We start from the raw sequence: 26,433 nt of genomic DNA, 5'->3' as shown, positions 1-26,433 counted from the left end.
GAACCTTTCTCAGTCTTACGCTGCAGGCTAGAGCTGGTAGAGAAATGCCAGTTGTTTATCACAGTCAATTGTAGAGAGATTCAGCTTTCTCTGAATTATTTGTGTTCGTCTTTTCCCTATGGAAAATTAACTCCCAGCTGAATGTTGTGCAGCTTTTGAAAACATCCATGTTTCATTCTGGTTCACTTTCTTTCTAATGATAAAAAAGAGGACAGTAAAAATTGATAGGTTAAAAATAAGAAATTAAAATGGAATAGCTAACTTGTTAATTCTCTTATTTTGTACAGAAAACTCCAGACACTTCCAAGAGAAAAGCTTGTTTGGAATAAAAAGGCTTTCTCCCTGCAGTCATATCAGTGAAAAACTTTTACCTAGTTCTGCTTTTCACCATATAATTGCTTGCTTTTCAAAAGCATACTCGTAGCAAAGCAAAGGATGGTTAGATCAGCCAGCCTGCTGGATCAGATCTTACATTACATCTTGAGCTCTTTGAGTGCTATTAGCATTTCCTTTTAGAAGTGAAGAAATATTGACAGTTTGGTAGGTTATCTCGCATTTTACTGCACGTTAGGGCACTTCAAAGTCTTTATGTAGTGATGGGAAGTGTCATGAAGTAGATGTGAAAAGGGCCTTTGGTCCAACTAAACCTGTCAGCAAGAAGATTTAGGGCAGATGGTTATTATTAGAAATCAATGTATTTATTATATCTTGTTCAGGAATATTTCCCTTTGGAGGTTACTGTGAGTGCTGTTGCTGTTTAAAATGTGTCAAATGCCAGTAAAATTAATTCCTGCAGAAAATCCAGGGAGCCCTGACCAAAAGCTTTGCTATTATAGGGATGCATGTCTTTTACTTCTTTGTGCTGTGACGTACCGGGGCAGGTACACACGCAGCATGCCAGCAGTGAGTCTGGGGTGTGTGTACATGTGTGTGTGAGGTGTGTTTCTGTGTGGCTATCACAGTCACCTCAACATACAGAGCTCCTCTGACTGCTCGGGCTAGAAAGGCTTTGTAGAGATCTGCGGTGTTCCTGTTCCCATTTCTTTTTATTCCCCCTTGTTAACCATTGTTTTCTGGTTGCTTCCAGTTGGTTACAACAGCTTACTGCTGATTCGACCAAGAACAACATCTTTCTAAAGCCTGAACACTGATAGTTTTCCCCTGCACTGCAAGAAAGAGAAGTAGGACATTTCAGGCTTTTTATAATTAGTTGGGTGTAGGTTTTCCTTCCTTGGTGTCTTGCTTAGTTATAGGATTTAAGAACCTTGGATTATGGGAAGAGGACATTCCCAATAGAAATGGAGCATATTAGTGGCAACATTAAAGCTGGAAGTCGCTGTCCTGGAACAAAGATTCATTTTCCATTCACCCCATGATTTACAGTACATTCCAACCAAGTGATTTGGCTGTGGTCTTCTGGCATAACATTGTTTGCCCTTTCCCTGACATTTTGCATATAAAGAAAAGTTATGAGCTTCTTGGGCATTCAAGGTACCAGGAAATGCAGGAGTCTACCTAATTTGTTAATACAAAATTATAGATGTCAGACATAGACTCTGTTAGTTAACGTTGGTTAGAGTAATGCTGCAGCCAGTTGATTGTATTACAGTCATGATGAAGAGGAATGGTCCTTTTTTGCTTTTCTGGGATATGACAGGTAGAGAGCCAAGGCAGATTTAAAGTGTAATGAATGAACAAGTATTTTCTATGGTTTGCCTGACTCTTCCATGAGCTCCACTGCTGTGGTTTTACTGCCACTGACTTGCTCTCTACACAACAGGTTAGAGCTGGCATAACATGGAAAGGGACTTTTCAGAAGTACTATAGGAATAGCCTTTTAAATGTTAAATCCCTTTGTAGCACTTCAATGTTATTTTCTTTTAAGGGAGAAAAGCCCGTGCCCAAACAGCATTGCAAGAAGACACTAGGCAGGGATCAAAAATTCAGATTTCCTACACACACACGTACACTCCCCATTTGTTTTCCCAAGCCCAGTGTCTTCACAGCTACAAGCAAAGTATTCACTCGAATGTGCTAATATCCTCAACATGTGTCTCAAGGGAAATCAATCAGATGCAGAGAAATGGCTGTGTTGCATCCGACACATCTTTCCAACACCCATTTTCCACATGCCCTCACCAGCACAGAAACCTCTCAGATCTCCCTCAGCTTTCTACTCAGCTCTGCTGTCAGGACCTGGTCCACGTCCACACCTTTCCTTTCTCCTTCCCCACTGCTTCCCACCTTGCTTGACCACCCACATTCACAATGCCACTGCCCTGCCCTCATCCCCTCCCCTCCCTGAGCCTGCAGTGTTTCAACACCCCAGCCCTCAAATTTTGTGACTACTGGAATTAAGTTCTCATGCCTGGTGGTTTCAACCTGAAGTTCACATGCCTCCAGGTTTGTATTGCTCTTTCGGTCTGTCACTGAACTGCTTTCATTGGCTATTGCACTTTTATCCATGCTTTCTTTCATGCCTTTTCTCTCACTCTCCTCTCTCTCCCCCACAGCTACCTTCCTTGAAGTTCCCCTTCTTAAAATATGCTTCTTCTATGGAAGGCTTTCATCATTAATCTCTCAAGAAACTATCTTAGAGACTCATCTGCTGCGCTTTGATTTATTTGTTGTGGGGGTTTTTTGGTGGGTATCTCACAAGAACTGAGCTGGTCATCCTTCTACCTCCATTGCTAAAGGAAAGCTTGTGTGAAAAGGTGGGCTTTCAGAACTTAAATTAAAAGATCATGTAAGTAAGATAATTGGATAAAAAAGGATATTAGGATCTGAAACAGAATGTTTACTTGCTTTGATGTGCTTCGGGAACATATGTCTGCACAGTGGGCTATGTGGCTGATTAAGTATAAAACAACCCAAGAAAAAATCACCACTATTAAGCTTAAATCAAAGATCTCTCCTCAAGACACTAATTTGATTTAGGTTTGAAGGTCCCATATCAACTTTAATTTCTACCTTTGATGTTTTGCTTCTTTGTGTGTTGTATAATGGAGGGCAACCTTACTTATGAAAAATTTGCATTTTTCTTCCATTTTAAAAGCAAATATTGATATTGTTGTTGTTATTGTGTTGCAGTTGTGCCTACAAGTGTCAGCCAAAACTAGACCTGCATTGTGGTAAATGCAGCATAAATGCAATAAAAAACCATATGTAGTTAGGAGAGTTTCTAATTTGAGGTCCTGTTCCTGTACTTAGGCCCACAAGTTTGCTCCCTCCAAATGACGCCGCCAACAACCTGTGAACTTAAAAGCATTGTTAACTTCTGGTGGACCTTAGATGAAAAAAAAAGTTGCAAGTTTTAAACCAAAATACTTTTGATTTCATTGATAAAAATAATAATATTCTTATATCAGGTGAAACTAAATCTTTTGCTCCATTTGTTCTTAGTTTTAGATATTTTAAACTCAGAACTGACGTCAGGTATGTTTGAAAATTGAATGGTCTTTTGAAAGGAAAAATAAAGAATGTTTAGCTTTTTTTATTTTTTAATTTGGAGACAAAAAGTCCTTTTTCTTACTGGGAGCAAATATATTAAATTGGCCTCATATGCTAGAAGTTGCATTAGTTCTTGAATATGTTTTTCTAAGGGATGGAAGAAAAATAAGCTAAGAAATGGCACTCACGTTAGATTATGATACTGTTTCTATGGTGCAGATGGAAAACAGAGGAATCGATGAATTGGAGGCTGTCCTTGTTGCTCCTGCTGTCAGTGGCAGAGTTTCCTTTGACTTTAGTGGTACAAGATTAGATTTTAAGGTGTGATTTTTAAAGGTATTTAGACAACTACCATTGCTAATGGATGCATGGTGGGATTTTTCATTGTGTCTGCCTAAACTCTTCTCAAAGCAGTGCCCGAACCACAAATCCACAAATAAGAAATTTGTGTCTGTTAAGGCCCAAAAGAATTACCACAGTTATCTGATCTGACATCTGTGACACTGGCCATAGGATTCCCCCCTTCAATTTCTACAGTGGGAGAAATTACACTTTCCTACTATTAAAACTCCAAACCTTGCAGTATACTTAGAGCCCATCTTTTAGAAAAACATCTAGTTTTGCCATAAAGTCTTGCAACAGTGCTGAATTTACCACTTCCCTCCATAAACCCATCTAATGGGAACTTGGCCTCACTGTTAAAATATCTTTTTTGTTTTTCATGCTTTCCATGCCTCAAAGCCATTTTTGAGGGGAGAGGAGAAAATGGGAACTGCTTGAAGCGTGCCTGTTAAATTTCTGCAGAAAAGCTTTAGCAATTTTTGTCCAGCTTCACAGCTTCTTATAAGCAAGTGCATTAATTGCTGAATTGGCAAAGGTACCTCTGATTTTCTATAATATTCACCTTTGTGGGTATGGAGAAAGAAAGAAGACATTATTAACCCCATCTTAGAGCTGAGAAAATACAGGAAAAAGAAATAAAATGGATTGTGCTGAGCATCCCGGCAGGGGAGGGCTGGGATTTAGCAGTGATGTCTCTTGGGTCCCATCCTAATCTCTTCTTAGCAGGACACGTAAGCTGGCATCTTTGAGTTGATAGCCCTATATTTGAGCATCAGGTCACTTTACTGGATAATTATCAACTTGTTGCAGTGCTGGGAGAGCTGGGAAGCATGAGTGATTCCCTGTCACCTCATTATGGGGCTGTCCCGCTCTCCCTGGCAGTGGCTGGAGGGGAGAGGCTGCTGCAAGGCAGCTCCGTGCCGCTTCCCCCTGCGCATTCTCCGCTCTCTGAGCCAAGAAAATGGTAGGGGGAAAATCTTTGTGAATGATCAGACACTATGTGAATTCAATAGTTTTGGCCCAGGTTTGACCTCTGAAAGGTACCGTGTTTTGAGGGACCTTGTGGGGTTTAATTCTGTGTCACGACCCCTTGCCCTTCCTGTTGTAAGGGACTTTAAATCAGAAATAAACAGAGGTGAAGTTGAGGGGCTGGCGAGAACTGTTTAGACTGAATCATTTAGGATGGGGCATTTTAGGTTTGCCACTGGATACAGCATTGGCATCCCATACGCAGAGTGTCTGCCACAAGCGCGGTCCCTTTTTTGGGCATCCATATGGGTCTCCTCCATCTCGTGCAGACTTTGGGTGGTGTTCTGGGTACACAGGACTTGCAAAAACCAGGCCAGGCTGTTTTATTTAAAACAAAACAAAAGCAAGGATTTTTTAATGTGGGATTTAGAGGGGTTTGCTGGCTTTAAAAGCTTTTTTTTTCTCATAGCAAAGCTCTACCAGGCTGATATACCTCCCCACGAGCAGCTCTGTTCCTAGCTTCCATCTCTATGTAGCAGCTATGCAGATTTTTTTTATTGTACAGCAAAACAATTGCCTGCAAGTGTCCATATTCCGTTAAGCATATGGAAAAGTATTCAGCCCTTTGTTTTCCACTGAATAAATATATTTGGCACATAACTATTAATTTAGACTAGTCATGGGACATTAGTGCTGCTTAATTGTTCCCATTTTTCTGGGGTTTATTTAACGGATGGAGATTATTTCAGAAATGTGCAACTTCTTTAACTGTTGCATTCATTGCTGGGTGCCCCTTACAGGGGCTCCAGACATGTATGCGGCAGCAAGGAGATGGTGCTGCCTCTCTATCACACAAGATTTTGGGATTGCTGGTGCACGACCACAGTGGGAGATCAGGATGAGGAAAAGTCACCCCAAAGCCCTGTTCATAGCAGCCAGCACTGGTTTTGCCAGTCCCGGAAAGGTTTCCCTTCCCACTGGCCCAACCCAGAGATGCTGCTGCTCCTCTGCCATGGGAGGAGCTGCCATTTCTGCTCTCCGAAGATGTTTATACACTGCACCAGTAAAGACCTGCTCTGTAAAGCCTTCAGCAACGTGCATGCCCCCAGCACCACCATGAGGCCCTGCAGCCCTTAGATGGGGTCAGATAATGTCTTATCCACCTCGGTGTCTCCCTCTCTTAGAGAGTGGGTGCGGGAGGAAATGAGTCCAGGCTCGTGTGCTTCGTCAGAGATGCAAATTGCTCTACAAGTCCTGAGCATTAATTATAGAGCCTGGGATTCTCGACAGAGCTGCAGGGAAAACATGCCCCTGGCTCCCATTAAATTTAATGGTGTTTGGACACCCAATTCCCTTAGCCTATTTGAAAGCCAGAATCCCAGTTTCTTCAGAAATATATGTGGTCAGGTGAAATCCCTTGTCCCACTGCAAACAGCAAGATTTTTACAGCATTGGGTTCACCAGGGCCAGAACCTCTCCCCTAGGTGCTGGGCTATTTTCCTTGTGCCATCTGTGGGATCCGGGGAGGGAGCAGGGGGTCTGGGCAGGGGTCTGGGCAGGGAGCTCTACAGACACACTGTGAAACCCAGCTCTGGCACCATGGCACAGTTGCACAGGCTGGTTCACTGCACCAAGCTAGAGACTGTCCTGCTGCGGGGTTCAGGGCACAGGGACCGGGAGCCCTGCTTGCCCAGGAGATGACCTGGGCATGGGGGGAGAACAGCCTTCCCCCAGCATCACTTCATGTTTCTTCTATTTAAGCCAGTGCCTCTAAAAAGCAGCAGCTAGTTGTTGTCCCTTTGCCAGTCTAGGAGCAGACCTGTGAGGCTACAGCTGTCTCACGTTGTGTATTGGCAGAATGCCAATGCAATGACACTATCTGGGGCTTGGGGATAGATAAAAAATAATGCCAGTGGAGCAACTTGGAAAAAAGGGGAAAAATAAAACTTTTGGGGAGTTAGGAGCAGAGGATCCCTCCAGCCAAGTGAGCCATTCTTGGTAAGCAGCTACTGGAAGCCACATTATTTTGGGACGTGCTGCACCATGGGATGGTGCTTTGCTAGAATTATAGGTGTACAACGGTGAGAGGTGATCCCTGCCTGGGAGGGCTTACAGGAGCCAGATTTAGCTGAGAGCATGGTTATCCTAGTCCACAGATGGAGAGATGTATCAAGGAGAGGCTTTAAGCAGAACCATAAGCAGAAGCCTGGTCTCCAACCCAATCTTTATGCACATGGTCAGCCTCATATTGAAACACCATGCAGGTCTCCAGCTGCATGCATTTTAGGTGAATTCTTGATCTTTTTCCTAGTGTTACCTTTTTGGCCAAGGTGGAGTTTTCTTGTTCTGAGGGATTCCAGCATTTCTGCCCAATTTAGCACTGAGAAAATGAACAGCAAACCCTCCATATTGTTATACACATTTTAGATGTCAGCCTCACAGTTTGATCAGTGGAGGCTCCAAAGGCTCGTAAACCTGGTAATACATAGTTTCAAGCCTGCATCAAAGAAGTTCACAACCCTTTTGGGAGAAGCTGTGAGTACTGATGAAAGAGGGAACGTATTGTATATGTAAGAAAACTTCTTTCATGGCTTATGGATTAAGGCAGGCTCTGTGGCCCAGGGAAGATTGGGGCTGCTTTTAATTTACATCCCCCCTCGCTTATATTAAGTCTTCATCAGAAGAAAAATTAGTCAGATGTTTTCTTAATGACATCATTTTTTAAAATCCTGTTTCATTTTTTCCAGATGAGGCAGTGGAGATTATTAGAAATGAATTGAAACTAAATCTGGAACAGAGACTTTGATTCACTTCTCCCTCCTCCCCAGTAGAAATAAATTGGTCGGCTCCGTGCTCAGCCACCTTTATTAGCAGCCTCGACAGAAACCAGCCCTAGCGGCCTTGGCTGCAGTTTTCCTGAGCTTGCCGCCACTGCAGCTGACGTCATGGTGAGAGGCACTGGAGAGTGACTCGGAGAAGGACTTCAGTTGCCCCATAATTTTAGTAACAAAATGCCATAGCGATGCAGGTGGGGAGGTTATGAGGTCTGAAATAGCCATGCCATCATAAGTTTGTCTTTCAGTGCCGTGAAAGAAAACAGGCTTGATACTGGTGGGTGTTCCTCTAGTGAAACCCTGGTCTTGGTCTGATGAGCGTGTGTGAGTCGGTAGCAGTACATCTCTGCAAGTTCTTTATATCTGATAGGTTTTCACTGCCTTGTATTTCACACCAGTGAGCTATAGAGTGTATTGCTACAGGAAAGTACTTTGAACTATAAATATTTTAAAAGGCATTTAATTTACTACCCATCAGCAGAAAGTGTTCAAAAAGCCACAAGGTTTACTAATTTATCAGAAAGACAGAGAAACACACAGAAGATCAAACAAAGACAAACATGCTCGTAAACTGCTGAATAAGTCTGCAAAGCTTATTTTACATTTCTGTGTGGTTTTGTTGATATGCAAGTATTACAAATAAATTAAAATGCACCTGAACTGTTGATAAGGCAGGGTGGGACTGAGATCCTGAGATGCAGGTGGCATGTCTAAACTGCTCAGACCCTCATGTTTGTGGTTGTCTGTGCGTGGTGAGATGGATCTTACATGCACTCACTAATGGCATATTTAGATATTCTTAGGGAAGGACCTTTGTAATACTATGCCTTAGCTCAGCCCACGTCCCAGATCCCTGACCTCTAAAATCCCAGATCCTCATGGTCTCCTGTGCCTGGAGTGCAGCCCCATGGGGTGCACATCCATCTCCCTCAGCTTTGCCAAAGCACCCAGCCAGAGACGAATGCTGTCCCTGCTGTGACCTGTGTCTCCACACCAGGTCTGCTTCCAGCAGTCTGTGAGTACTGAGAGAGCTAATGCAAAGCAGATTTTCCTCTTTCATTTTGCCTAATGATAACTGTGCCTCTTTTGGTGTCTAGCTCATATTTTCTGCTTATCAGCTCAGAGTGTGTAACTTTTTTCCCCCTCCTTGCACCCTCTGCGGCTTGTCTAAGAGTCCGATGGTACAGTAGATGTGACTGGGAGATGTCTGTGCACTTTCTCTTCCATCTTTGCTCACCCTGAGAAAACTGCTTGAGTGCCGAAACATGCCTGTGACTTTTTTTTTGTTGTTACCTGCTGAATCCCTCAGCATTTACTGACTTCTTTCTCAGGTAACACTTGGCCTGAGGAAGATCTGAGGGATTTAAGAGGTGGCCCCCAGAAAGCATGCAATAAAACCTCTCCTGAACTTTTGCCCTCTGAACCGTACCACCGACCTGTCAAGGAGGTTTGTGCAAGCTGTGATGGACGCAGGCAGGGAGGGCTGCTCCACCGGCACTGGCAGAGCTGTGCACGCTGGGCCAAGCAAAGCACGTTGCCTCCAAATCATAAAAGTACTCCTTGTGCCTTTTGCATCCTTTCATAGGCAGCCCTGTCCAGGGCTTACCTGCGTTTGGCAGCACTAAACACCTGGATACCCAGGGGCAGTAAGGAGCTTGAAAACCCTGGGTCCACCTCAAATGTCTTAATGTAGCCAGTCTCCCTGTACAAAGAGACGGGGTGAGATCTCTAGCACGGGCCATGCTCCACACAGCCTGCATGTGCAGGTGGTGCCCAAAGTAGCTCATGCCCCTCTTCAAGGCAACCACACTGGGTGACCCACCTTGCACAAACTCATGTTTAGTGCAGTGTGGGTGCGGGTCCACAGGAATCTTGTGCTGGCTTCAGGACTGGTGTCATTTTTTCCCACCATGTCCTCAACCTCCTCCCTCATGGGCGAAGATGGTGGGGTGGGAGGGAGAAGGGCAACATGTGGCCATGCCCACTCTGGGGAGGCTGTGAGTGATGGCGTGTCTCTGTTTCCTTCCCAGGCCTCCTCCCCTGAGCGGCAGCCCCGTCATCTCTGACATCTCCCTCATCCGTCTGTCTCCACACCCCGGCGGGCCCAGTGAGTCACCCTTCAGCCCGCCACACCCCTACGTGGCACCCCACATGGAGCACTACCTCCGCTCCGTCCACGGCAGCCCCACGCTCTCCGTTATCTCTGCTGCCAGGGGCCTCAGCCCCGCTGATGGTAAGACTCTGGGCTACTAGTACTGCAGTGATTTTGCAGCTCACCAGAACTGAAATTCCCTAAGACCCAGGGATTTACAGCTGCAAAGGCTCTGCAGCTGCTCTCTGAAGTGGGAGAGCTGTCTCTTTTTCTTTTTTTTTCCCCCTTTAACTGCACATTTGTTTTGCATCATTGCACTGAGAAAGCAGAGCGTGAGAATAGCTATTACCACTGGATCATATTATAAATATTTTGCTTAAAGTACGTTCCTTTCTGCAGCGCTCTCGGCTCTCTTACTATCTTCCCTGCTCTTATGTCTCTACTGGGAGCCCTGCTTCCCCCAAAGAGGGTCACAGTTGCTCCGGCTGCCTGGCCTGGCTGGGACTGACGTTGCAGACATGAGGCAACACTGGCTGGGCTATCCCCTGTTGGCCTTGTGTCTTGGGGTAGGATGACTCCCGGGTGAAGAAGAAGGGCTGTATTTTTTCCTCCTTACTCCTGGGCTGTCTCACCTCAGCTTTCAGGAGAAGGCAAGGGCATGCGAGCGGCTGGCGCTGGGTGCATGTGGAGGTGATGTTGTTCTCTGAGCCCCGGCAGACCCTGTGTCAGGGAGCTGGGGACAAAAACGGCCATGCAGGGAAAGGGGAAAATGCAAGACACTGCTTTCACTTGGGAAGGTGCAAGTGGTGACTTACTTCATCAGAAGTGCTTCATTACACAATTACAGGCAGCTGGCTTAGTGCCCAGGGAGCGGCCAGGGTTGGGGGACCCAGTGTCTGCACACCCAGGAAACGCCAGCATCTCTCAGCTCCTGAGCTGTTGCAGGGGCAAGCAGCCCTTCTCCACCACAAAACAAAGTGCACCAGAGAGCGACAAGGCCCTCGACTTAGTGTCTGGCAGCATAAAACCATCTTCTATGGCTAAAAATAAAAACATCACAAGGGTGATGGGGAGATGCATGCGTCTTCTTCCCTCCCCTAAACGTCATCCGAACTCCCAGCCACCCGCCGCAGAAAGGTCTGATGGCTGACATGTGTGTGCTCTGCCCCATCCTCCCCTCCCAAAACCAGTTTCTTTATTTCTATGAAAAAAAGGCATTGTGTTTTGGGTTGCTTTTCTTTTCCTTTCATTCTTTTTTTTAAGGCAGTGGTAAATAAGTTAATGGGGCAAGAGGGTGGGGAGGCAGGTTTGAAAAATTACAGCTGGGAGAAAGTGAGCATAATTGGCTTTGGCAGCCAAAATGGTTTTATGCTGCCAGACACTAAACCTAGCTCTATGCATTAGACCTTGGCTTTAATTTCCTCATGCTGCTATCGGGAACTGGGCTGCATTTGTCTTTCCTTCCTAATAGGCAGGGATGTTAATGCTGACAGGGTTACTGCTGCTGGTGGGCTGGGCCCTCTCCCCCCTCCCCGGGGTGCCGGCTGCATCCGAACGGGAGGATTATTAGAAGGGGGAATGAGAGATTGTTTATAAATTTGCGGAAATGGAGGAATGCAGAGGCCCCAGCTTAGTTTCTTTTGTCCGCAGAAGCACGCCCAAGCACACGTCACGAGAGCCCTACACGGAGCTGTGCGGCCGGGGCTGGCGGGGGGCACGGGGGGGAGACGGGGCCGCCAACGTCAGCGCTGAGGTCTAACATTGCAGTGGGAACCTTCTCCCCATGTTTTTCTCCTCACCCGCGGCTCCGGCAGTGGCTCACGAGCACCTGAAGGAGCGAGGTCTCTTCGGGCTGCCCCCACCGCCACCGGGAGCCAACCCCGCTGACTACTACCACCAAATGACGCTGATGGCCAGCCACCCGAACCCTTATGGGGACCTCCTGATGCAGAGCGGGGGAGCAGCCAGCACAGCCCACCTCCACGATTACCTCAGTCCCGTTGATGGTGAGTAGTGGTCTGGGTCCGCCCCAGCGTGGCTGATATTTTGGGACAGATGGATGAGGCTGTCCTCCAGGTGGAGGTTGCTGTATGTGGTCCCTCTGCCCTGCTGAAACCCACCGGTGCTGTGCTAAAATTTTTGGCTTAAAAGGTTTCCTTGTTCCACATACATGTATAAAATCTACATCATTTGAGATACATGCATTGTGGCCTTTTTGGGAGGATGGCATGGCTGCTGCACGAGCAGGAGATGGGCTGGTCCGGTGGCAGGTTATTGCTACCATCCTGCTGCCCTGGCCAAGGGGTGACCATACCGTCCCTGGGGGTGAGCTCCAGCTCCCCATCCTACTCTGTCTGCTCCCAGGTTTAGCTGGGTTGGTGTCTGGGGCAAAGGTGGCCATTTCCATGCATAGCCATGCTCAGCATGATGGACTCCTCATCTGCGTTGGGACCTTTCAGATCCCCAGGGAGAAAAAATATGTTAACAGGGAGTCATGGTGGAGAGGATATGTTAGTACTTTGCGGGAGAAAAAAATTGCAGGAATGCAGTATTTATGCTAGTATCAGGCATTATAAGCCCAGAAAGTTCTGGCTCCTGGCTAAATGAAGAAGAAATAAAATCATGTTAGGCGCTGTGGTGCTGAGTCACCCCTGCGGCCTGACCGCTGCCCTGGTGAGATGGGTAAAACCTATGCGGAAATGTATTCAAGGTCCAAATGATTTTTAGAGCTGTTAGAAATTTCTTTCCTTTTACTTCGTGCCACATCTTGTAAGAACTGGGGTTGTGCAGATATTACAGAGGGCAGTTTGGGGATTATTTCTGTTGCAAGAAAGAGAAGTCTCAGCTTGACTTTCAGATGCCGGCTTCTGTTTCCTGGGCTGCCTTCGGATTTGCCTGTGGACCATTATAATATTTGGAGTGGAGATCTGCATCATTTCATTACTGCTTCAAAGTTTCTGTTGTTGAGCTTTTAAGATGAAAGACTTTGCGGTCTTGCTGCTTCATAAAGTGACTGGTTTAGAATGATGAAAGCTGCTCTGGCTGTTCAGTGATAGGGGCTTATAGATATTTCTAACAAAAAAACAATTTCTCATCTGCAGCTGCTGCAGAAGTTTTACCTGAATAGTCATTTTTCTGCTGCCAATTCCTAGATTGATTGGGAACCTGGATCCTAGCCTGAAAAAGAGAGCACATGCTCCTTAGTACCATCCTGCCTCTAATACCCAAAATATATTCTAAGCTTCTCTGCTACAAAGCTGGTCAGTAGGTCTTCACTACAAAGGGTTAATGTCTGTGGTTATAGCAGATGGGTGCAAACCAGCCCTGCCAAGTTCTCCTTGGGCTCATGAACAAGACTCTTTCCTCCTTGCCTCCTTATTAGTCCATCTCTGACCAGCGGTGCCTCACTGAAGTGCCAGATAAACAGCCAGTACGGGAAGCAAACACAACTGTTTTCATGCTAGCACAGGCTGACTCTCGGCACACCAAGACACCCATCCTCTGGTTTGCTACAGATCAGTCTTTATCTGAAGTCGTCTGAGATACCCCCCTCGGCAGAAGACTCTCTTCCTGCATGCCTTCTCCTGAAAATGACTCTAAAGTAAATTTCATATCAGAAGTCCCATTTTAATGCAGCTGAGATAATCATTACTCATTGGAAAGCCAGGACTCACCAAGCATTTTGATCTTTCAGCAAAGCTTTGTTCACGAGTAACTGGAAAGCCTTTTCTGGGCCTTCACATGCTCCAAATGAGATGAAAACTCTCAAACGTCATGAGGATATGACATGAGACACCAGAAGGCTACTTTTTAAAAATGTGTAAAGGAGCAGCAGCCAGTCTCCGGTCTATGTGTTTGGGTTTATCCATCAGCTGGAAAGAAGAGAGACTCATGCATTATCAAGGTGGAGGTTAAAAAGGATGGCTCTGAAACACTGGCTGAGGAACCAGAGTGTTCCTCTTTTTTTAGAAAGTTATTTCAAAAATTTAAATCAGCAGGGACTAAGTAAATAGTTGAATGGATAGTTTAATAAAGCATCCTCTTATGGTGGTTTTCTGAGACAAGAATATCAGTAGCATGCATAAAACCCCAATGAGTCACCACCTCACAGCATCTTTCATTCAAAGAGCCCTTTTATTCCCAGAGAGCCCCAGAGAACATAAGAACTTTACAAGGATTAGTTCGCTGAAAATGCAGGTAGCTCCTGTCAAGCCACATGTAGCACCATCACACATCTGTGATAACATTGGCATCTGCAATAGAAAAAGAAGCTGATAAGCGTATATTAAAACTGGCCTATTCAGTGTCATATCGCAGGATATGACAGAATCACAGAATCCCAGGTTGGAAGGGACCTCAGGGATCATCTAGTCCAACCTTTCTAGGAAGAGCACAGTCTAGACGAGATGGCCCAGCACACTGTCCAGACGACTCTTGAAGGTGTCCAACATGGCTGAGTCAACCACTTCCCTGGGGAGATTATTCCAATGGTGACTGTCCTCACTGTGAAAAATTTCCCTCTCATGTCCAATCGGAATCTCCCCAAGAGCAACTGGTGTCCATTCCCCCATGTCCTCTCCATGGGACTCCTTGGAAAAAGGGAGTCTCCATCTTCTTTGTAGCTGCCCCTTAAGTACTGGTACATGGTGATGAGATCCCCTCTGAGCCTCCTTTGCTCAAGGCTGAACAAACCCAGCTCTCCCAGCGTATCCTCGCATGGCAGCTTCCCAGTCCTTTGGTCATCTTAGTGGCCCTTCTCTGGACCCCCTCCAGCCTGTCCACATCTTTTTGTATAGCAGGGACCAGAACTGTACACAGGACTCCAGGTGTGGCCTGACAAGCGCTGAGTAGAGCAGGATAATGACTTCTTTCTCTCTGCTGGTGATGCCCTTTTTGATGCAACCCAGCACCCTGGTGGCCTTGGCCTCAGCAGCACACTGTTCGCTCATGTTGAGCTTCCTGTCCACCACAGCCCCCAGGTCCCTCTCCACAGAGCTGCTCTCCAGCCAGGTGGATCCCAGTCTGTGCTGCACTCCTGGATGATGTTTTCCCAGGTGCATGACCTTACACTTTTCCTTGTTGAACTTCATGAGGTTCTTGCTGGCCCACTCCTCCAGCCTATCCAGATCTCCCTGCAGAGCAGCTCTCCCTTCTGGAGTGTCTACTTCCCCACTCAATTTGGTGTCATCTGCAAACTTCATCAGGCTACACTTGACCCATTATCCAGATCCCTTATGAAGATATTGAATAACGTTGGGCCCTATATCGATCCCTGGGGGACTCCAAATATCTATAGGTCCATGGGAGGTCTAAACACTGGGTATGGTAGTTCTTCTACAGACACATACCTGGGCTCTTCTGGTTGCTGTAATTACATTTCCTGAAGAATTTCCCAGTGCATCTGTGTTGATGTTCTTTCATCCCTCCAAGTGTGTAGGGTCTATTCTAGAATTGGGTGCCTCATAGTGGATTATTCCAGGTGACTGAGTGGTTGCATAACAACATCGCTGGGGCAGTGAAGACTGGTGGGGAGAAGAGGTGAACCTGGAAATGACTACATCTTTCTAGGCATGTTTAGTGCATCTGACGGGGGTTTTTTTGTCCTAAGCACAAGGGCTCCTGATTACCCTCAGCCCTTCAGGAGGTGCCATTTGCTCTCAAAAGGAGTATATCCAGACTGACTCAATGCTTGTACTGTTATAGCCCTGTACAACCTGTACATCAAAGATCTTGAAGTATTGTACAAAGCAAAGCTGTTTCATCACTTAGAGACCCCAAAGAGAAAAGAGATCAAATGATCAGTAAGCAGAGCAGTGGCAGCTCTGGGTACAAGACCCTGCTCTTCAGAATAAGGACTCTCATGGCCAGGGTGAGAAGCAGAGATCGTCTTTAAATCCATCACTTACTTCTGTTTGCAGAGTGTCAAAAGTGTGAGTGGGTTGTCCATACTGAGCCAAGGAATGGGGTCAAGGTCTTTTGTTCAACTTACATTCAAGCCATGGTGCGCAGAGGTAGTCACTCAGGTCAGGAAGGCTGCATAGGTGTGTTTGTGTAGCCTTACAGTTACCGACAGCAGGAATGACTGCAGTGCTATCATGGCATTTCAACCAGTTATGGGGCTAGAGGGGGCATCCCTATCCTGTTTCTTGCTGCCTGGTGCATGGCAGTCAAAAACGTCTTGATCATGACCAGCAGTTTAACTGGGAAAAGTCTTTGTTCAGCCCAGGAGAGCCAACTGGCTAGCAGCTGGTGCAGTTGCCTGGGATATGGGCAAATCATCAAGCAAGACTTTATTCCCCCAAGTCAAACAGTGATTCAGCTTCACTGGCCTCTTTCAGTCAGTGTTGTTGGAGCCTTTCTACTTCAAGTAAATGATTTAATAGCCATCCGGGTAAGGAGCAGGGCTGGCAGTGCAGCCCAGTGGTTACTGCAGCCAGCAGGCGTGTCTGTGAGAGGTGAGCTCAGGACTCCCCTCCAGCAGGTTTATGCAAAGTGACTGCGTCAGGATGGATGGAGAGAGCCCAGCCTCACAGTGTCCTAAGAAAGAAGTGCCTCGCCTGGGGCTTGAGAGTCCAGCAGCTTGGGGTTTGCAGGCTGGATATGCTGGATCACAGATGGCTTCCTAAACAAGCCAGCTGTTGGCTACTCTGGGCAGACGGCGCGCCCTGTAGTTGCTTCCTTAAAAACTCTGAAAGATCTTTTTTGTTGTTGTTTCCTTTGTCCCAGCACAGAATGGAAACTTGCTGAAATCTCAGAAAAGGTTCAGAGAATGGGAAATTATTTCCCACCCATTTCTAGCCAGCAATGCTGTTTTCTTCCCCAGAAAAATATGTGCAGAAGAGAGAAAAAGTCCCAGAGCATCCCATAAGCTCTCTGTCTGGAATCCCACTGCACTCTGGTTTCTAAAGAATTCAATTTACATATGCAAGTTGGGTCGTCTAAACAGTTACCTTGTGGATTGGGAGTAGAAGAACGCAGCCTTGTCTTTCAGGAGGATTTGAGGGAAACATTAGTATGCCTTGAACTGCAAAATTGATCAGCCCTGGGGAGGGAAGAAAGAAGGGTCCCAGAACAGCATCTGGTGCCAGAACAAATGTCCAGCATCTGCTGCAGTCTAAGTAAGATGTGTGTTGCCGCTGCAGAAGGGAAGAAAGCAATAAGGACCTGGTTATGCGAAGAGTGTTTGTAGTTTATTGCTGCTGCTTATCGATTAAGGGATCATCCTCTATTTTTATGCTGCCCTTGGATTTAATCTGACGACGGGAGCAGGGGGATGTTTCTGTACATTTTGGATGGAGTTTTCTTGGTGAGTGGCCAGGAAGAGGGACCATTTTGGTAATGCTGTATTTCTCCCAGGGCTTGGCCAGGGGATGCAGGACAAGCAGTGGCTCTGGCTGTGTTCCAGCGAGGATGGGGGGTGAGCCAGCTACAGCCCACTTGCCTTATGGGCTTGGCTGTTTGGAAGCAGATTCCCCGGATGTCCCTCTGCAGTCGAGATGACGGCAACATACTTGTCCGTAAAGAGATGCCTGAGATTTCCTTACCCTGAAGGAGCTCCCACTGAGTGCATGGCATATCCTTTCAGGAGGACTTTGCTGCCACTATTTCTAATGCTACTGCATTAGAAGGAGGCCTGATTTTTCCTTCCATAAAAAACATCTCTTCTAATGTCCCTCTGATACATCACAGCCATGGTGAGTGCTTGGAGCAAGGACCTCTGCTCCCGCCTTCCATGAGCCCTGTGGGGTCTGATCATGATCTAGCACGACAGTGCTGGAAGCAGCCACAGGAGTCAGACCACAAGCTGTCACATGTCAAAATGAGAGGCTGACCATTTGGCTCATTGTCGCCTGTTGTGGATAAATCTAAATTGGGGAAGAAAATGCCAGTTTCTGAGCAATCCATGAATGTGATAATTCATAGACTTTGTAGGAAATTGCCAAGGAAGCTCATACCTTTTCACCCAGAAATCTGGACTTTCCTCCCAGCTCTAGGCTGGCTGGAGGACTGGGCTGGGACATTTGGCAGACGTAGCCAGTGTCACTTAAAAATTCAGCCTTGAATTCTTGCTAGTTTAGAAATGGGATATTTACACCCATTCAGGAGACAAATGGCTTTCAGTTGTGAGCTGTGATATTTACATTTACCCTGCAAAGATAATGCTGCTGTAAAGGCAAGCTTTTTCTACTGAAAAGTTATTCCAGACAGTTTTACAATGTTTTTTAAAAATGCGTGCGTTATTTTTAGTCTCTAGCATAGAGCTGAGTAGAGCTCTAGAGTAGAGCCGAGACTGTGACAGCCAGTGTATCTGGGTCTGTGTATGAAATGGTATGGAAGGGCCAGTGTGGTCCAGTTAAAACACTATAAAATATATCTGGAATGGACTTTCTGTAAGAAGAGGCAGCAGGGGGCAAAGGCCTATGGTAAATTTTTTATTTACCTTCATGGACTGCCATCCACTATCGCCAATGCCCAGAGCTCTGGGCTCAACCTTTACTGCACCCTTCCATTCTCCATTTCACATCTCAATTTTAATCTCCTCCTAACTCTGAGAGTGTAGGGAGATGGGGACAGTCTTTTGGCTTAAAATTTCCTCTGCCTTACTTAAGGCAAAAATATACTTTTGTTGTTGCTTGAAATCTGAAATAGTTTTGTAGTCTAAGCAGGCATCTTTATCTTTTACAAAAACAACAACAAAAACAAAAGTTTCTTTCAGAGCTGATTCTTTTAATATACACCAAATAAATAAAAACCAAGCTGTTAGTATGTCCAAAAAAAATGAGCAGATAAACATAGCATGTTTTCCAAGTGGGAAAGAATTAGTTTGAAAGTAAAGATGAGATAAGTCAAAGACACAGGGGTGTCTCTAGGTCAGCTTTTAAATTTTTATTTATTCCATGCTCCAAAGTCCATAGCAGTCAATGGAAAGCACCTGCTGGCTTTAGTAGGTGTTTATTCAAGATGAGAGGTAGATGTAGCAGAGCAAATTGATACGGGAAGAGCCACCACCAAAGAACCCCCATCCTGGACATGCTGTTAATGTACTTGGCTGGAAGTATTATTGAACACCAGAGGAGGCAATGATATGGATTACCTCCTGGAGTTGACTTGGCTTGTTTCTTGTTTTGCTTGTGGGCTTTGGCCCATCGTTTCTTTCTGGATCTAGGAAAAAGTTTTCCTAGACCTCTCAGAAGTATTCAAGGTAAAGAAACTGAAGGTAAAAAAGGTCTCCATCTGAGGTAAAGAGGGACAAAGAAATTAATTTTTAAAATTGAAATTCAGCAGATGACGACTTAATTTTAAAATAATTTCCTATTTTCATTATAATTTTCAAATTCATTTTAACCTATGATGATTTTATGTTTCTCAACAAAGCATCTTTTAGACCAACAACATAAAAGTAACAGATTTTTTTCTGTCGAGATAGTTGAAGGGAGTACCCTGCCAGTTTGGAAGTTCTTCCCGTAACATGTTTTCCAAACATCAAAAAAGTCTTAAAACTAGCCCTGTTCATTTTGATAAGTCAGCATTTCTGAAGGGGGGTTGAGAGGAAGAGTGCTAGTGATAAATCCTCCCCAGGCTCTCTGTCTCTGTGTCTGAAAAATGGATCCCACCTTCATTTACTTCTCTGGGCATAGTCACTGCTGAAGAAGTTGTATGTGGTTTTTCCTTTGAAACATCACTGGACCTCAGGCAACAGAGGATTTTGCTTACGTATTCAGGTGGCTGTCAGTCAGCCCATATTGAACATCTTGCCTATGTATACAGCTGTACTAATGCTTCTCTTTGCTGCTGCCTGGTATCATTTCACATTCGTGCTCAGATCAGGGGATTAGGTCAGGCCAATTTTATTATTAAGAATGATCCTGGTGCTGGCTGCTAATCTTGTTTTGAATAACAATTTGAAAATATTCCCTCTTCCTAAATGCACTAGCAAGTGCTTCTTCATGTGGTTAAACTCCTTTTCTGTTTCCCAGACGCTTCCCTTCCCGGCACCTTCAGCGGGCTGTCATTGAGAGAATTGTTCATCCGTAGCATGATTTTAGGTCACAGCTTTCCCTAGAAGCCCACAAGACCTAAGAGGCTTTTGTGTAAAGCATCAGCCCAACCTATTGGATCTGCTATCAAACATTTCAGATAGCCCACGGTACTTGCAAGATCTAAAGTAGAGTGGACAGTAACACAATGCATATTACTGGGTTTGGGCTGGAGAAGTCCCAGGCCAGCTTGCAAATCTGACAGCTTCCAGCAGAGTTTTACACGGGGAAAAAATGATGTACCTGTGTGCAGCGGGGAAGGAGGGCCATGTTGGATAAACTGCAAAAACCCAGGTTGCTGTTGGACATGAGGACTTCTTCCCTCTTCAAATTAATGGCAACCAATGGCTGAACCAGCACTGTGGACATAAATCATGGGGAGAAACAGCAAGAAATGAGTACAAGGCTTTTCTTTCTATTTAGTAATTTATCAAGGGAAGTGGCACATTAATAAACAGATCTCCCTTGAGGTGTGGGAGTAACAGAGATAAATATGACTGTCAAATCTGGCCTGCTTCCTTCTGTTAGAGAAGGAGGAGACTGTGGGAATGCAAATGCAGAAAACAATATCTATATCTAGAAAGTTGCATATTATTTGTAGGACAGAAGCACTGACAACTCATCTGAGATTGATCCCCATCACACTAGGTACAGTACATACAGAATAAAACACAAACCTTATCTAAGGAGCTCATCTAAATAGATGACACTGGGAAATAGGGACACAGAAAGAAGCAGCAGCCTGCTTAAGGAGATATGTCTGCAGAGGGCTGAGAACAGCACACAGGCCTTGCCAGGTCATGGCCCATGTATTGAATCAAGATGCCTTAGTCAGAATAAAAAAAAAAAAAAAGGAAAAAAAAAAGAAAAAGCGCAAAAAAATTTAATTAGTTCAAATCAATACATTAATATGTTGCAGACAGAGCAGAGTTTTGATCATGATGATCTGAACACACACACACGCAACCCTCATTTTGCTTGGTCCAAAGTTCTGGCAGGGCCTAAATTTCATGAACCAAGTGTGGAGTTTGGGAAAGCTTCACTGCAGCATTTAGGCAGGGCCAGCCTTTGCTGAGGGGAGTTTGTTTGCTTGTTATGGTTTTGCATCCATAGTGCCTTCACAAACCAGTTGGTCCTTTTCCAGCTTCTGAGGGAAGTGCCACTCACCACAGCAGAACAGGGCTGGAAACTGTCAGCTACAAACGTTAGGAAAGTTTGAGCCTAGTCCTTCCAAATCATGGGACAGCTTTAATACTCAGGAGGTGATTTTTACAGACCTGTGTGTTCTTTCCATTTGCTACCTGAGCCTTAAGTCATGTTTTCAAGCTTCTCCCTGCCCCATGGGTCTGCAAAAAAAACCCCATGGGACTGTGGTTATATAAAAATACTGTAAGATGAAGGTGTTCAGCAGATGTACAATGACCTGATTTTTAGGAGAAATTCCCAATATTGTCAGTCTTGCACCTAGCAACTGTTGAAGCTTCTTAGGTATAGGACAAACATCACAAGCGTGTTTGGTTCAAGTACCAACTTAGCCTTGGACTTCCAGGGGCACCTTGGGCAAGTCATATATCTTGTGCAATGAGGGTCATTGTGGGTAATAAGGGTACAGTGGTACTAAACCCCACCAATTACACAGTACCCAGGCATGGTAATGACAGAGCCACTTAGGTACATGGGTGAGTCATGTGGAGACCAGGAGACTGCAACCCAGCACAAACCAAGGAACTATGTGGTCACACTGGCAGAATATATGTTACCTCCTTGTGCATCCCATTCACCCTCTCACATACCAGCACCATTGTCAGGACGAAAAGTTTATGCTCTTGCAAAGTGTTGGGCTTGTATTTGGTAGTATGCAACCAAAATCAGTCCCTCCAATCAAATATAGCTCATATTGCCTCTCTGGGCATTATTCTGGGCACTGTTGTATTCACAGTGTTTAGTAGGGTATATGCACAGCAAGCTTTCTGGGGAGACTGCCACTCGAAAAGCCAAGTAGTAATACAGTACTGCACTCATCAAGGGAAGGAGCTGGAGAAGCTGAGCCCTCCTGCCCCTCAGGGTGGATGATGGGGGTTACCAGCTGGACCCCATGGCTGAGTGACGTATTATACCCTCAGAAATTTAAAAAAAAAAAAATAGGTGACCTAAACACTGCGCTCATTTCTTTGGAGGGATGAGCCATTCTGGGCTTGGGAAGGCTTTGGATCTGGTACCCTGGTATCAGGGAGTGCTGTGATATCGCCCATTCCCAGCTCCATCCATGCTACACACAGTTTGCAGGTGGGTCAGGCCTGGGCAGAGTTTCCTCTAGATGAAGTCAGTCGTTCCAGTTAGCAGTGCTGAAACACTGGGGGAGGCCAAATTCATACAGTAGTAACTCGCCATGTATTGCAGATCCACAAATGGGACTGGCAGGGCTGGAAATGACTTCATGCCCGAATGATTGACAATTGCTAATAGGGTCCAGGCACTGGCAGGTCCCTTCGGAGGGGGAGAGCTTGAACTTTGTGCCTGAGCTGCCAAATTGGTTTTCTTAAAACTCTTAATTTACTTTCGGGGCTCCTGGAGCCTCGCCTCCTTCGTTAATTGGATGGTCAGCATTGTGCTCACACTCATGTGGTTTCTGCTCCCTCTGCACACAAGCACATGCACCATTTCCAAGGGTTGCCCTGGCTCTGACATGCAGCTCTTCTGGCCCGCTTCTCCTGCCACTGAGTCAACGGGGACAGTTACGCTCATGAAAACCTTGCGGGGCCTTTTCCCTTTTAATTTTAAGTTAATTTAATGCCAATAAAAGGGGACGATGGACAGGCTTCTGTTTATCCCCTGAGGAGGGTGAAGCAAGCAGGCATTTTCAGTGTTGCCTGACCATGTCACTCAGCACCCAGCAGAGAGGAAACCTCCCGTCAAAGCGTAGCTGGTCCCTGCACTGCTCCCAGCTCCTGAACATCCCACAGCAGTCACGAGTGCAGCAGGTCTCAGCACCTCCCACCCCACTACAGGAAGGGACCAGCCTGCTGGTTTTGTCTGACAGTCTCTCTTTCCTACAGTGTCCCGGTTTTCAAGCCCACGGGTGACTCCGAGATTAAGCCGAAAACGAGCCCTTTCTATTTCTCCACTGTCTGATGCCAGCATTGATCTCCAGACGATGATCCGGACCTCCCCAAACTCTCTCGTGGCATATATCAACAACTCCAGAAGCAGTTCAGCAGCAAGTGGCTCCTATGGCCATTTATCTGCTGGAACAATCAGGTAAAGCTCTGGGACTGGCTCCATTTGACTGTGTAACCATCCCCCTTTGGGTGATCCTCTGGCAAGGGAGACCTTCCCTTCCTCGCAACCTCTGCTTCTGTGCATTGGGACTGTGTAGTGTATTAAATGAAAGTCCCCATCTGGTTTTGCATGTGGAAAGGTGCTTTGTGGCATATGGGGCCAGGGGGGTTGCTGGATTGGGATTATCGGTTACCAGATTTACAGTAATTACAGTATGATCATGCCTCCCTGCAAGCAGAAATGGAGAATAAATTAGTGTAAAAAATGTTTATTGTGAGCTGTTGGACTGATTAAGAAACCCTTTGATTTAAGAGATCACCCCAAAGTATTCTCCAAATTATTGGTCCCCATCCTTAAAAAAAAAAATTGTTGCCTGGGCAGATTTAAGAGCCTAATTCTAAAAACATATTTAAAACAAATCTAAGCCCTTGAGTAAAGTTTTGCTCAAACCTTAATTAAAAAGCACTTATACTAGGCTGTTCACTGTTGTTAATTCCTGCTGTGATTGCTTCACCCAAGTTTCACAATATTATTATTCCTTTTATTACTTAACTGTTAAAAATATTAGTTCTAATTAACACTGATGTTGCAAAGCAAGGGTTTTTAAAGATCATGCACTCCTAAAATTTGTAGGGGAAAACAGACACAGTGCCATTAGTAATAGTAAAATTAATTTTATCAATTACTTTATCTGGCAGCATCATTTAGAAATTGACTATAGAACCAAACATAATGCTAACTTAAACAAATAGCAACTCCTTGTCTGTTAATTGTATTTTTCTAGTCTTGTCACCTGTTGTCTTTAACTGGGCGTACCTGTAGCATCTCATTTCATGCCCAGATTTCAAGCTTTTCAGGGTAGCACCTGGTATTTTTAACAAATCAGTTGAAATGGTCAGTTGTTGGCCTCAGAGGGAATAATCAAATAATAATACTGAATCCAAAACTCTTCTTGGTTTTTCTAAAGGGGTATCTTCAATGTCAGGAATTGTAAAATGGGTTACATATATAACAGGATAACTGCCAGCAATTTGCTGTGAAAAGACTTTTTGTTATTATTTTAACAATGTCTTAGTGGCAGGAATGAAATCCATTCTCACCCACTCAGACCCAGATCCTAGTAGCACTTCGGAAAGTCGTTTTTGGACTTTGCTGTAACATAACAAAGCTGTGCAGCAGCCTGCCATCACACCTCATTTGCTGCAGTATGTATTTAACTCCCAGAGCTGTTTTACACTGTAGTGGTTTTTGCCCTTTATTCTTTTGGTCAAGTTGTCATTAACTGGTTTGGAACAGAAATACTAATTGTATGGTCACCAGAAATAAGTATTTTCTCTAAAAGCAAAATGGGAAATTAAGCATGTTACTAATTGTGGCCCTGCTGTCTGAGCACTCACACCGTGGGCAGTTTTAGTGATGTGAAAGAAAATACCATGAGGGTAAAGGTTAAGGGCAGCCACCCTTTAGAGGGAGCAAATAGTTGATTTTTGGGCTGAAAGTCTATCGTTCGTACAGCACTCACATAGAGTAAGGGGATCAGAGCATCTCCCATGCTTCTCCTTTGCCAAGGCGACTCACCTCTGGGAGTGAATCCTTTGTTTCCAGAAGCAGCACTCTGGTTTTAATGCTGTTGACTGCTGCATCCTGGCTTGGACCTGTTGCCCGCAGTTAGTGCCCAAGCAGCCAGGAGCTGGTGGTGTTTCTGATCATCACTGACCTAGATTGGAGCTGAACCAGTGACCTACATATGAAGGGTGACATACTTCAGCAGTCCCCTGAGCCAGCTCGCCCCTCACCTGAATACAGAGCAAATTGCATAGTTTTGGGCTATGTTAAATGTATAGTTATTCACCCCTGCTGTGATCTGTGCTAGGCAAGCCAGGTGATGCTGGTTTTCTATATCCAGCGTAGCATAACCCCAAGGTTGCGAGTCTGCAGAATAGGTCTGCTTGGGAAAACCCAGGAGCCTCAAGGGCTGAAAAGCCAGATGTGTCCAAGTCCCATCCTCTTCTGCACTCCCTGCCAAGGGCTTTGGCTGTTTTTAAACATAGGAAGCAAAGACGTTACAATCAGTCTGATATGTGGGTCGAAATGATTCACAAGTTTGCTGAGGCACACGTAAGATAAATCCTGTAGTTGCAGTAAAGCAGGCTGCTAGGCTTATTGAGACATTGAAGGCATCTAGCTGGGGCATTGCATCTTGTCTCCTGGAGTCTCCAGGAAGCCAGATTTGAATCAGTTGCTAGCCAATGTGATAAATATTGTCTAAAATAACTCCTCATAATTTTTCCTCCTCCTATTGCTGCAGCCCAGCGTTCAGCTTCCCTCACCCCATTAATCCCGTGACATACCAGCAGATCCTGACCCAGCAGAGAGGCCTGAGCTCAGCCTTTGGACACACTCCTCCCCTAATCCAGCCATCCCCGACCTTTCCCCCGCGGCAGCACATGGCCGTCATCTCCGTCAACCCACCACCAGCACAGATCAGCAGCAACAGCAACTGCATCTCTGACTCCAGCCAGGTATGGACGGCCATCCCGGTTCTCTCCATGCATGGCGCACGGGGAAATGGAGGCATGTTCTCCCTGGGTTAAGTGCTGCCCTTCATGGTGGCCTTCATGGGAGTTTTATGCACTCTTTACTCACACTTTCCCTTTATGTTGCTTATTCTTCCTCCTGAGAAAGTGTTTCTGTACTAGTCACAGCCAAATTTTGCGCTCATCTCCCTCCCTTGCACAAACACATAGCTACCTATGCAGGAACCAAAGGCCTTGATCCATCAAAGCAATGAACATGATATGCAGTGTCATTTCAGGCAGCAGATCTCCTTGAACAAGTGTTATGTGCTATTGAAATCAAGGGAATTCAGCACATGCTGGAGTGTTTTGCCAGATAAGCACCCAAGCACTGTGAACTTCATCAGTTCCTTCACCAGTCCCTCTTTTCTTTTTTCTACTGACACGAACCATGCTGATGATCTTAAAACACCTTATTCCTTTCCTCTTCAACAAATAACCATATCCTACCTAGGACCTCTAGCCATTTTACTTATTGTTCCTTCTTTTTCAGTAGTTTTCTCTCTTGGAGTATCCTTGCTGTTGATTTTTACTGTTAAGGTTAAAACCAAGGGCCTGATTTTGACAACTAGGAATGCCATGATGTGTTTGAAATCCCACACCTCAAAGCATCCTTGCAAATACCTGTGAGTTCACACAGGCGCATGCATGTGTGCACAAGCCCTCCATATGCGTAGGTTTAGTGAATATGTCTAGCACATTTTTAATAATTTTTCCTTCCCATTTTCATTCCTTGGAAGTTTAAATTGCATTTGCTTTTCTCCCCAAAGACTTATTTCACCTCATTTCACACCCATTCCAAATTGTTGTTTTAGTTGTATCATACTGAACTTTTCAGACTGGTTTATTGTTTT

The 26,433-nt window shown here is 45.3% G+C and overlaps 1 protein-coding gene across 6 annotated transcripts in view; it reads left to right on the top strand.

Moving 5' to 3' along the window:
• The window catches only part of GLI2 (GLI family zinc finger 2), a 205,089-nt gene that overhangs the window by 151,586 nt on the left and 27,070 nt on the right, over window positions 1-26,433 (top strand). For all 6 annotated transcript variants that reach the window (XM_064451242.1, XM_064451241.1, XM_064451247.1 and 3 more), the window contains 4 exons: window positions 9,626-9,828; window positions 11,502-11,693; window positions 22,781-22,982; window positions 25,312-25,525. In XM_064451242.1, coding sequence (XP_064307312.1) covers window positions 9,626-9,828; window positions 11,502-11,693; window positions 22,781-22,982; window positions 25,312-25,525 — 811 coding nt within the window. The remainder of the gene's footprint in view (window positions 1-9,625; window positions 9,829-11,501; window positions 11,694-22,780; window positions 22,983-25,311; window positions 25,526-26,433) is intronic.

Source organism: Phalacrocorax carbo, chromosome 5 (genome assembly GCF_963921805.1).
Source record: "Phalacrocorax carbo chromosome 5, bPhaCar2.1, whole genome shotgun sequence".
In the NCBI taxonomy this organism is placed as follows: domain Eukaryota; kingdom Metazoa; phylum Chordata; class Aves; order Suliformes; family Phalacrocoracidae; genus Phalacrocorax; species Phalacrocorax carbo.
Note: the sequence above shows the minus strand (reverse complement) of the source record. Positions and strands in the feature narration are given on the sequence as shown.